The 13,488-nt window shown below is 37.1% G+C and overlaps 1 protein-coding gene across 1 annotated transcript in view; it reads left to right on the top strand.

The window, feature by feature from the left end:
* The window catches only part of GABRB1 (gamma-aminobutyric acid type A receptor subunit beta1), a 95,371-nt gene that overhangs the window by 51,946 nt on the left and 29,937 nt on the right, over positions 1 to 13,488 (top strand). The window contains exon 5 of the mRNA XM_042871107.1: positions 902 to 1,122. Coding sequence (XP_042727041.1) covers positions 902 to 1,122 — 221 coding nt within the window. The remainder of the gene's footprint in view (positions 1 to 901; positions 1,123 to 13,488) is intronic.

Below are 13,488 nucleotides of genomic sequence, written 5' to 3'. Positions count from 1 at the left end.
ACGTAGAATATTTCAGAATGGAGACATTGAATACACTAACGTATTCTCAATAATATGCAATGCTATTTGACCGAGATTGGCTAAATTCCACTGTTTTCATGTAAAAGGAAACCTTGCAAGAGACCGTGAATGCAGTCTGTAGGCTGGAGATCTTGTGACCTGTACAACTGAGACCCTCTGGCACAGGAGGCTTTGAAAGCCCACGGCCAGGGATGTGTGGGGCAAATCACTGCCACTGGCAAACTGTGTGAATTAGACACTAACACAAACAGGCTAAGACTCATTGTAATGGATAACGACAGCATGCCACGTCCAGTTCTGGGCTCCCCAGTTCAAAAAAGGCAGGGATCTCCTAGAAGGAGTCCAGTGAAGGACCACAATGACAATAAAGGGCCTGGAGTACCTCCCTTATTGAGTAACATAAGTCTATTCAGCCTGGGGGAAAGAAGACAGAGGTGAAATCTGATTAATGTTTATAATTATCTGAAGGGAAGTGTGAGGCAAATGAATGAGGCCAGGCACTTCTCAGTGCTGTGCATTGACAGGCTGTTGCTTCTTGTCCTAAAACTTGAACATTGGATGTTCCATGAAAGTGTGTGGTAGAACTTCATTACAGTAAACATGACAGAGCATTGGAACAGGTTGCCCAGAGAGGTTGAGGAATTTCCTTCTATCGAGATATTCAAGACTCATCTGGACGCCTACCTGTGCAACCTATTGTAAGGTATCTGTTTAAGAAGAGGGGTTTGGACTTCATGATCTCGAGATCCCTTCCAACCCCTGCAATTTCATGATCCTTAAACTTCCTGCTGCATTACTGATATTCAGTTGCAAACAGAAAGTTATGTTGTTAAGTAGCATACATGCAAAATAGAAAAAACCCTTCTTATTATTTCTCTAGGACTACACCCTTACCATGTACTTCCAGCAGTCCTGGAGGGACAAAAGGCTCTCTTATTCTGGAATACCTCTAAACCTAACTCTGGACAACAGAGTAGCTGACCAGCTCTGGGTGCCTGACACGTATTTCCAAAATGACAAAAAGTCTTTTGTCCATGGAGTGACGGTGAAGAACCGAATGATTCGGCTCCATCTAGATGGGACAGTCCTTTATGGCCTACGGTATGTACTGGGTGTTTCCTGCTTGTTTTAAATCAGATGTATGGATTGTGATTTTAGGTGCAGGTATTATCAATGCGCTCCTTTTACTTGGTTTCTCACTGCAGCCTTAAAAGTCAGCAAATATTCCAGATATTGCACAACAACATATATAACAGTTTTCCAGGAGTCATGAAAATTACTTTTCTTAGCTATAGCTAATAAAAATGTCTCTTTCAGTTCTTCTGAGCACGTTAATGCTACTAATGAGATCTTTACTACAGATCTTGCCCAGTAATCTACTATAACTTAGATAAACCCTTCTAATATTTCTCACATAGTTTTTTAGAGTGATATGAAATATAAAATTTGGGAATCATCTGAAGTAGAGAATAAAAAGACATCCATAAATTTAAATGAATTATTTGAGGATTATCAACACGTCTGAATATAGGTTTTATTTAATCGGCCTTGATCTAGCGCATCACTGCTTCACATTATAACTGCTACTTTATACAAAACAACCTATATTCACACCTGTAGAGAAAATATATTCTAGAAAAGAACAGCTATAACGTAATAATGTTCAAAATATTGAATTGAAATTAAATTATGTATTATGTTGAGATGGCTGCAGAGCTTGAGTGAGCTTTGGATTATTTTTAAAGTTAAAAATAGCTTTGCTGCAAGGCTGTGGAAAAAACACTACCTGCTTGAGACGACTTCGATTGCTGTTATCATTCAACAGCAAAAATCCTCGGAGAGCATAAAACCGATAACATATTTCAGTAAATCCAGGGGGGAAAAAAAGCATTAAACCTAGATTAAGTGCCTTAAAATTGTGCCTAAGATAGGAGTAGGAAGGAAAAAAAAAAAAAAAAAAAAAAAAAAAGAAAAAAACTGCTGCAGCAATTCAAAATGAAAGTAATATTTGAAGAACTATAACTTACATCTTACAAAAAAATAAATGTTTGATGTGACCTCTTAGTCTATAAAATCACAACCTTTCAAAATATTTCACTCCTCATGCTCTCAGAGAACCTTCCAACTCATCAACTCAAGCTTCACAAGAAACAAACAAAAAGAATTTAAAAGCTATTTATTATATTGGCTCATCATAATTTTTCTTTTGAACTCGTTAGATTAAAAGGCCACACACTGTCTACCAAGGCATGAAAGGTACTTTAGTACAGCCAAATCTGTTCTATTGCTTCGGCTGTAAAAAAAGTAAACCAGAGACCCATGAGGAAACAGCTGAGAGATTACAGAACATCATTACTACCTGCTAAACAGAACATGGGAAAAACACCTCTTTCCCTTCAGACCTCCTATTGTTCCTTTCAATCAAACTGAAAATCAGTTCAGCAGAGCAGTTATGATGAGAGCACTTCTTTGCTTGAAAACCTCCCCAACACAAACACAACTAATATTGCATGTATTCCTCATACATGCAGCCGTATCATCACCAGCGAAGTGCAGAAAGAGGTGCTCTGCTGTTGCACTGTTGGCCACATTCACAACTCTAGCTGCTGAGCAGTGATTTCCCTAAGACAAGGCTGCTGTTTAGATGCATCAGGCAAGCAGTGTTCACTCTGCCAGCAAAAGCACGTGTAACATTCCAGCCCCACAGGAAATACCTGACTGAAGACAGAGGTAACAGTGAGCAGAAGCAGAAGAGACACTGAAATAAGTTTCATACCATAAATGGCAATTAGCACACTGAACATTTTGCATCTATTAGCAGCCACCGTCCTTACACTAATAAGCATGCCACCGTCAGCCTGCAGATCACCTTCAGACCACACCAACAAGAATTTCCTTTATATCAGACAACATATTCCTCATAAGAGAGATGTTGCAGAAAGTATTCTGAGGTAAAGTTAAACATTGCCTGTTAGAAAATTCAGCACAGCTCCAATCTTCACCTGCTGGGTAGAGAAGAAACTCTGTAGTATATTGTTTTGCATCCAGCTTCTATGCAGCATACAGCGCAAAGAGTACCACCAAAACTCATGAATTGTGAGCTTAACTTCCATTACTGAAGATGGAGCGCTGGACTGGCACAACTCGAACAAGACAGAAAGCCCCAATTGTATAGCAGGCTGGAGTCCGAGCTCCAAGCAAATTCCCAGTCTACTCAGTCATGGCCTTCAGTCACCCTCTGGGATGCTTTAAACTTGCTTTTCTGCATGCCTTCCATTCCCCATTTTCTATTTTCACTCCAGAGTTAACTGTGCCTTTTCAGACTCAGATATGATATTTTATTGGCTTCTTTAAACAGGAACTGGAACAATCACAGCAATGCTAAATAACCCACTCTACCTGCATCCATCTGCTCAGCAGTTTGGCACTGATGCAATGTTCAGTTCCAACACAGTTAAGTTAAAATAAAGCACGATTAATTGTCTGACTTTATGGAAGAATAAACAAGGGAAACATACACTGAATGCACTGAACTGGTTTTAGATCATATAGCAAAATGTTATCAGTTCCCTATGTCTCCATTACAGTACTGTTTCTGTGATGACACAAACAGTTCCTTTAGATATTTTTTCTTTCAGCTGCTAGATCACAACAGATTGAGGAATGATGTGCACATATCTACTTACACAGACACAGAATGCTCTTAAGCCTTCTGCCCTCTAGAGATGTGAATTAGCATTATGTTTCTTAATGCAGATGCTACTTCTGCTTATTATTCATGGTAGTGAATCATGTGTAACATTACTAACCAACTCTTTCATTCTATTGCCCAAACAAGTAAATGCACATAAACATATATAACTCTGTAATCATCTTTCCATTGAATTTCTTTTCAAACATGCCAGGGAAGCTGAGTGCAGCTATTAAGTATTATATACCTGACACATTTTGCTTCAGTCTCTATCAAATACTCCCATGAGCAGCAATTATTATTTTTATGGTGTACTGAAATACAGTGCCCACTTACATCTTAAGGCAAAGAAAATTCCCTTTAAGTGCAAACCTGCAGCATGGGGACAGTGGCGTCTGAGACACACCTCTAGCTTGCTCCACAGCAGCCTGTGAACTAGAGTCTTCTTTTCACTTCCCCACCCTCCCAGCTTTAGTAAATCATCAGATCACACAGCTGTAATCCTTCTTGCGCTAGCAGCCTCTCTCATTACTGTTTTTTGGGTTTATTTGGCTATTCTGGTAAGATTCTCTAGGAATCTCTTCCAAAACCTTAGATGTTCAAACCAGCACATGACACGGATGTTTCTTTCCCCCTTTCTTTTTAGTAAGATGCTATAAATATTTTAAAGATAAACTATATCTAATTTGTTGTATGGAACTGCATACTCAAATTCTTACATCATGGTATTACGAATGGAAGCTCTGATATAAATAATTCTTCCCTAGAATCATCCTGCTACTTCCTAATTCATTTCACCAGTAGAACAGTGGCATCTCATTGCTTCTGAAACATCATATTATTGTCACATTGTCACAAAATAAATGCAGAATTTAATGTTTCATGTTGAAAAGCATGGGCATGTCCTTCAGAAAATATTGGCTAAGGGAGCCTTCTGTGATACCTCTACGCATGTCTCCCTTCCTTCTGATATTCAAACACAAACCTATCTGTCATCATTAGAGGTGGTGTTGATTCATTCAAGCAGAGGGACTGAGCATGCTATGACAAGTATGAGAAGGACTGGACCAGAACACTTCCAGTTGTTATGTTTAGTAAGACCATGTCTTACTGCTGCCACAAGGGTGCATTTTGCCAGGCACCGCTAGGAGAGGGTGATCTTTGTTTTCAGTGTAAAGACTTATTTCAGCCTTTCTCACATGCAGGTCTACTAGGTCATAACTATTGCAAATACTGCTAGCCAAGAATTCATATATTTTAGTACAGTGATATTTCACTGCTTTGTGGATTGATTCTGTGTTGTCTTGATTTGAGACTACTGAGTTTTCCTTCAAACACCCTCATGGATTTGATTAAAAGAGTTGACTGGTCCCTCTTAGGACACGCCATCACTGCAACAAGCAGCCTGCTCACACTAGTACTCAATCTATTGTCACAGAATAGCAGAATGGCTTGGGTTGGAAGGGACCTTTAAGATAATCTATAAAGCTGCTATAGGCAGGGACACTTCCACTAGATCAGGTTGCCCAAAGCCCCATCCAGAATGATCTTGAACATCTTCGGCACAGGGGCATCCAGAACCTTGCTGGGCAACACATTCCAGTGTCTCACCCTCCTTGTAGTAAAGAATTTCTTCCTAGTATCTAATCTTAGTCTGCCCTCTTCCAGTTTAAAACCATTTCCCCTCATCCTGTCACTATGTGCCCTTACAAAAAGCCCCTCTCCAGTTCCTCCACTGTCCACATTGCCTACAAAGACATTAAATAACATCGGTCCCAGCACCAATCCCTGAGGAACATTACTTGTCACCAGTCTTCACTTGGACATTGAGCCATTGACCACAGTTCCCTCAGTGCAACCATCCAGCCAATTCCTTATCCAGCTAGTGGTCTGTCCATCAAATCCATTTTTCTTCAGTTAGGAAGCCAGCATATTGTATAGGACAGTGTCAAACCCTTTGCATGAGTCCAGGTAGATGACATCAGTTCCTCTTTCTTTATCTACTCAAGCTGTAACTCCGTCATAAAAGGCCACTATGTCACCACCCATGTTCAACTCAAGCCAAAAAAACAAGATAAATGCATTAATTCTAAACGATAAAAATCAATTGCATCTAACTGAAAGAAAAAAGACTTTTTATCTCACACTACAGAAAACATAGGGCAACTTACAAAGAAATATAATAGTCTTGGAAACAATACAGCAAGACTTTTATCCCATATCTCAATACCAAGAGATTTAGCAGCAGGTATTAAAACAAGTTATACTGGAGTAAAAAAAAACCAGAAGAATAAGATATTATTATATCACAACCACAACAGAAAATTTTTCTTTCACCATTACAACATTCACCTATGTTTTTGGTAGAAAAAGGCAAGAGATCATCTAGAAACTGTAATTTCACCTATAGAGTATATTTTTAGAAGTGCATATTAGTAGTATATGCTTTTATATAATGCTATTTTACAGATAGATATTGGTGGAGAATATTAGTATGTTAACATATTGTAAGTAGCATACCTCATATTGAGGTACATGCATTTTCCCAGTTCATTAGAAAGCTATTTTCTATCCATTTCTCTCTAAAGATACTGATAATTTCGAAAAAGAATTAAGATTGTACTTTGCATACTATTAACTTCCAGCCTGGTGAGGACAACTACTATTGAGGGAAAAAATAACTACTCAAAACGCAACCTCATTCTGATTTATATTGATAGCAGTCAGCAACAACAACCAAAATCAAACCAAGATTTTCAGTTTCTGCAATCAAAATCAAGGAGGATGAAAGATAGGGGGAAATCTCTAGCTTTTCTACTGTTATAGGAGCATTAGATAGGTAAATAAAAAGTCATAGGAGAGACAGTTGATATTTTCCCAGGTACAGAGACCTGCACTACACTGAATACACCCAGATCTCTTAATAAGTTCCTTCTTACATATTGTTGGCCTAATTTAGAAGGAGCTGCAAGAATAATTTACAGTCTAGAAGACAGCCAAGTCCCTAAGTAAAATAAAAGAAAGTGACAGATGAATTACGCCAAAGATACAAGAGAATATTCTCTATTTGGCACCTTTTCTTTTAGTATCAACATACATGCTTTAATAACTGCCAGGCCAGAATTCATTATAATATGCTAATAAAAAAGAAACAGACAAAACCTGAACCAACTGAAAAGTTTATTTTACAAAACCATTATTAAGGAGGCAATACTAGGTAACGTGATAACATAATCTTACCTTAAACTGCAGGTCTGATAATGTTTTCTTCGATTCAGAAACCAGCCTTCACAGACACAAGGATATCAATACTTCACATGCAATTTATGCTGTTCTGGGTATTGTTTGATTGAATTACAAGCACAACCACAAATCATCTTTCAGAAAAGAATCTAGAAGCATCAGAATTACTGGAACTATCAAAAGCCCAAATGAAGACACAAAAGCATAGGCAAATGCAAAGCAACTTAAAACCCACTCAAACTATGCTAGGAATGACTACTTAGGAATAACCTACCCAAGAGTAACCGCCTAGGGCTCCAAACCAGCTGCAAACTATTTCTTCATTTATGTATGGGTAAATTATGAGGAAACAGCATCCACCTGAGCTCTGGTAGAGCATTGCCTACCCCTCAGCATGCCTGGTTTCACATTGTTTGTCTCATCACAGGTCAGAGCAACTCACAGCCACTGATGTAACTACCAAAAGCACTTTCCATGTGAAGATGTCAAAGACCAACTTTTTTAAAACAGGGAGGTAGAAATAGGCTTGGTGCAAAAAGGCAGTGAACATTTTCCAAGAAAATACATATACTTTCTTGTATCACCATCATTTCTATAGATCATAATGAAAAGTTTATCATCTAGAAGACAAGTTACCCACTGAGGGTATGCTGACATCTCCCATGCATCACAGAACAAGCAGAAGAAATTTGGTGAAGTTCAGAGTCCTTAGCACTTTTCAGGCCTTCCAGTTTAACTATGTGATGATCACATCTGTGTCACTGATGGCTCTTTTAGTACAGGCTCTGAAAACCACTTCTGAGGGTGCAGTCAAAAGAGATTACATATGCAATATTTTTCATAAACTTTAGATGAATGGATTTGTAAACTGTGCAAGACAGCGTGATCAAGTGGTTTTATTGGAAGCATAAATCATGAGATCTGTGATCTGCTTCCAGCTCTGTTTACTAGTATATTTGGGTAAATGAAGAATCTGCAGAGCAAGTATTCTATGGAAATCTTAATTTTTTTCATTCTATTAAGCGATGTAGGTGAGGTAGGATGTTTTAAATTTGACCTGATGAACAAATCTTTCTCTGATGAAAAATCCAGAAAGTCCATCTCTCTGAGATTTTTCTGTAAATTTGGAGGAAATGTGCAAGCATTTTCAAAGGCCTAACAGCTCTCCAAAAAGAAGTACCTATGCATCCCTCATGCTGTATTTATTAGCTTTAGTATATTCTCAGTGGTAATCAAGACACAAAAAGACTTCACACATTTATTCAAATTAATTCAAATAATATTTCACCATTTTTTCAGAATTTTCTTTGATCAGAAAGTATCTTTGGAACACACCTTTGCAGTCCTACGAAAATAAAACACCTCAATTTCAATTTTGTAGCTAATAAACTACTGTACAAGAGTATTACCTTAAGAAATCTTCCTTAAGAAATACTTCTGACTGACATCTAGTCAGATATTTTCTCAAACAGGAGAAGAAAGAAAATCACAGATTGTATCCTAAGATACCCCAGTTAGAATTATTTGAAATAAAAGTGACTACTGGCCTGTTTTATTACATGCTCTCCAAAAAAATAAAATAGACAGCTCTAAAATTAGCTGTTTTTTATTTATTTGTTGGGGGAATAACACACCGTAGAATTGTGGATCAAGTATGAATTATTTCTTCATTTGAGACTGCTAATTCTGTTCTTAATACAATAATTGCTGCTGCTGCTTGGTACAGCGTGTACAATTAGCCAGCTTGCAGAAAATTACTAAAATGGAGAAAAAATCCTAGATCTTAGATAGTTCAATCTAAATTGGCACAAGACCTCACTCAGATTGATTTTCAAAAGGTCTGAGCCAGACAGCGTCGCCTTCCCTGTCTGCATTTGAATCCAAGGAATAGCAATTTCCTCTAAAACACTGGGATGAGCCAAAAAAGTATAGCAACTGCCTTACCTAAAATGCTTTTTAAAAAACACAAAGATGATTTTTAATTTTTAATTTTTTTTTTTTTAAGTTTTAAAATAACAGCTATCATGCAAGTGTGAGCAACTAGCAAGCAGCATCTCCCACAGATTTCTCAGTGTTACCTGGGAGCCCCCTGCTGGGACTTTGCCTCTAAAAATTGAGCAGAGAAAGAATTTTGTTTTGAAGGTGTGACACAGATGTTTCAGTAATATTTAACGACTCTATGTATGGTATACTATTATCCTTGAAGTTAATGAATTCTTAACTGCTCACAAGCAAATCACTAAGTAGAGGAAAAATAAATAATTCTCCTCTGCACAACAAATTAATTTGCTTGGTATTAGTGAAATAATTTAAATGTTTAAAAATACTCCTACTTCTGGAAAACATGTAGAGATTGACTTGGACAGCCTACGCGCTGGATAGAAAGGATCCAAACATGCAGATGGTCTGTGTGGCTGTCACTGTGGATGCCATGAACAGAACTGGATTTGTTCAGTCTGATTAACAAGAAATGAAAACAACAACAACAACATAGCACTGGATGAACATTTTTAGGACTGCAAAAAAAGCAAAATGCCACAATGAATCTTCATCTTTTAAGGAAAAGTAGTCTTTTTATTATGCCACCTGATTTAACTGCAACAAGCAGACAAGCTTTCAGAAAGTTATCAGGCACACAAGCTTCTCTTCAGGGCAAACAGAAACAACAGCTTTCAGGTTAATTACAGGACAATTGCTCTGAACTCACAGATCCGCTGGTATATTACTTAAAAGCAAAACTCATATAAAAGATCCAACCCATACTGCAGCCACTACCTCCTGGGTGTCAACAAGTACTCCAGTGCTATGCACTGCACACTTATAATACATGGAACAGTACACACCAGCTCTCCCACAAATATTTTATATCCATATCTTCTCACTCTACTGGTTATGAGCAGGGCAGTCATAAAGATGAAAATCCATATTCCTCTATGAAGATGTTTTGTAGGAGTCCCTGTAAAATGGAGATTGAGATCTCAGTGGTGGAATGGCTGTTTCATTCAAAGTGTTTTCTCAATGGCAATGAGAGTTTTTATGAGCAATGAGCTTCTGGCTGTTTGATATGTATATAAGCCTTCATTTACCAGTGATTTTTTATTCTATTTCTAATTCCTTCCTCCATTATTTCTTGATGACAAAATGTCAGGCTTTTTTTTAAGATGTCAGTGAAAATATCAAAGCACTGTCTTGAAAAAATTCAAAAGCCTGCATACATACAAGATTATAAGTAAAGCTGTCTGGACGCAGCACAGTCCATGAATTTTCACTGACATGGGGCATAAATCAATCTTCCACCATACACAGTCACCTACTGATTTTTTTTTTAATCAGCTTAAGTATTATTTGCAAAATTGAATTGCTGTTAGTAAGCTTAAAGAAAAACTTCTGGCTGTGGCAAAAGGAGTTAAATGACCAAAAGGAAAACCTTACTACAATTCATCCCACTACTTTCAAGGACACACTTATTTTGTGAATATGCAATAAGGTGTAAAATTTAGGTGCAAATATTCCACTTTCCCATGCAGTCCTAAGTTATACCCAGGCAGAACATCTTAAACTAGTAGAAGCTCCAGCATACAAGGCATTACTAAACCACTTTTCGGATCTCTCTCCTGGAAAGGTTCCTAATTCTCTCTCCTTCAACCATTCTGTGAAACCTCAGGGTAATGGTTTTAGAATTTGAGTACAGTGTAATAGCTCCTTCTAATGAACAGTTTGTAGCCCATAAGAAAAGGCAAGAAGAAGCAAGAAAAAGGTGATGGTGATTCTGGGAAAAAGAAAAAAAAAAAAAAAAAAAAAAAAACTTAGGCCAGAGGGGAAAGGAAATTGTTCTCTATAAATTACATATTCCATTTTCATCTTAATCTGCTGGGGGTAAGTAGGGAAGGAACTTGTTTGCTTATTTCTGAGATAAGCCTTCCTGTTCTTCAGAACAAGGGAGTTTATGATGCCACTGAGCAGCCATCAAGGCTGTAGGTTATTAGAGGGCCTTTTCTTTAAGCTTAATGGAACACTGAGTCTTAGCAATAACCCGTGATTCAACTACTAAACATGAGAATAATAGCCATAACATGTACAGGATGGAAAGCGGATGGATCAGAATTTCAAAGCAATACAGCTTCGAATAATGACAATGTCTTTGATATTTTCCTGCATTTTCATTAAACATCTGCATTAAAGAAGGCCCATGTGACTTACTGTGTCTTCCCTCATTAGAATATTCCAGAGAAGAACTACTGAACTATGAAATCCAAAAGAAAACACAGAACAGTATGTGAGCAGAATATCTCACTTTGTATTTCTCTTTTGGCCCAGAAGAGCAAACAAGTAAAATTATCTAGCCACCTCTTAGGGTTTCAAGCACAATGCAACAGCCAGGTTGTGAAAGAATAACACAGAACAAGAATTAAGCATCACACCACCTGATTTTATCTGCAAAGTTCTCCTTCATGAGTCAGACAACTCTAATATAAAATGATAACGTATAAGCTTCTATCTTAATTTCATATATTTAAGTAATGATAAAGTACATCTCTCATCTAAGCATTATCATCAGATGCAAAGACAGAAGAAATAATTATGAAAGCTTGTTCTATCTTCAGGTATTTTTGAAAGGGAAATTTTGAGTTTGGTTTGTTTTTTTTATTATATCATCATTTTTATTGTTGGAATAACCACATTCTTATTGAAAAAGAGGCCAATTTGGGCAGAGAAAAGGATTGTAAAGGCCACAACTGAATTATTGAAAAACATTGAGATTTTTGCTTATTCTGTCTTCATGAACACTACATAAACAAAGGCAGAACAGCATGCATTTTATAAAGTCTACCATAGCGTGCTTTTAAAGCTAAATAAAAAATGAATGGACACAACAATAGATTCTGACTGTGAGGAATTATATGTCAACTATTTTTTACATCAAGCACAGATACATTGCAAGGAAAGAACTAAAATCTGAAGAGTCCAAGTCTGCAGAATATTAAATTTTATTTGAGCCAGGATTAAAGAAGGCCATAAGAAAGCCTGATACAGGTCAACAGCTGAGCCTGAACTAGGAAATTCTCAGAAGGACATGAGCAGTGTCTGTTGTGATGAAAAAGAGCTGAGGATTTCAGTCTTGTATTCATTCAGCCCCATGATTCAGATCATAAAACATGTGTATTTTATTTTCATCAAGTCTTTGATTCTTAGCTGGAGGAGCCGAGAGCTAATACATCCTCATATAACATATAGCTTGCTCACATTTCACAGATGCATGAAATCTTCATGAATATATTCATACCACCATTCAGAACGTAGATAGTCTTCATGATTTTAGTGAAAAAATCAAGAAGGGAAGTACCATAAATGCAGCTCTAAAGTCAAAATGAATATGCAAAAAAATCCAAGAAGATTCTAGTCATACCTCTTACTGGATTTCAGATGGAAATTGGCATAGTTTTAATTATAGATTGCCAGCCCTTTGCTGTGTCATAAAGTATCAATAGTGTATCATGAAGCACAGAGTGGAAAACTTGAACACTTAAGTACACGGTGGTATCCTTTACTCTCCTACTTGAACACATGTATATGCCCACCTCTTTGGAAAAGTTTCTCTTTTTAAACAGCAGACAACACAGACAACCAGGCAGTCTCTTTCTGTAACTATTAAAAAAGACATTCACAGTTTTAAAAGAGGGGGAAATGCAGACAGATAAAATAAGATCTACAGATATACCACAGGGAAAACTTTTATGTGAGTATGTCATCTACAGGACATAAAACACTTCTTTATTTTATGAATCATGTAGTTAGCTTCTGAAACAAAAGAGTTTATTATACTTAGCCTGTGTTCTTTCTTTATGAGGGATTCAATTTCCAGAGCAGCAGTGACATTTTGTGCATTCAAGATACTGCATAACTACATTATAGTCTTATGGATCACTGATGCATGCAGCAAATAAAGAGGCTAAGAGTAAAAGATATTAAATTTTTATTATAATGAAGTCTAAAACCAAATAAAATGGGACAAAGCTTCAACATTTGAGTAAGTTGTTCTTCTTCCAGTCCTGAATTGAAATTTGAATTTAAATATGCATATTTTTTCGCCAAACTCTGTATAACAGCTAGTATTACTGAAAGACTAAAAGAGTGAACCCTCCTCCCCGTATGTGCAACACATCCAAATATGCAATATTGATCCCCTATCAATTTAAATTTATCAATCTCTCTACTCTGAAAGATCTCCTCATTGAAAAACAATATCTCACTGGCACAAAGCTGATTTTCTTTTCAACATGACCCACTCAGGAGAAATCTGCATATGACTCATCAGTTCTGGCAGTCAGGAGAAGTTGATGCTTTAAATACACCAAAGCTACTCACTCTCTGAGACTTATTAACATGCTCCATCTTATGCAAGTCTAGCCAAAGACCTGGGTGAAAAGGACGAGCTCAAATAAATTATTCACACAGATGAGAGTACAAATACATTCTTTTCCTAACCCATGCTGTGCTGGTTTTAAATGGTCACTCCTAGTTCACTCCAAGTA

The sequence above is a fragment of the Lagopus leucura genome, unplaced genomic scaffold (genome assembly GCF_019238085.1).
Source record: "Lagopus leucura isolate 7727_CA_CO unplaced genomic scaffold, USGS_WTPT01 Super-Scaffold_100004, whole genome shotgun sequence".
NCBI lineage: Eukaryota > Metazoa > Chordata > Aves > Galliformes > Phasianidae > Lagopus > Lagopus leucura.
This window is presented reverse-complemented; position numbering and strand designations above follow the sequence as displayed.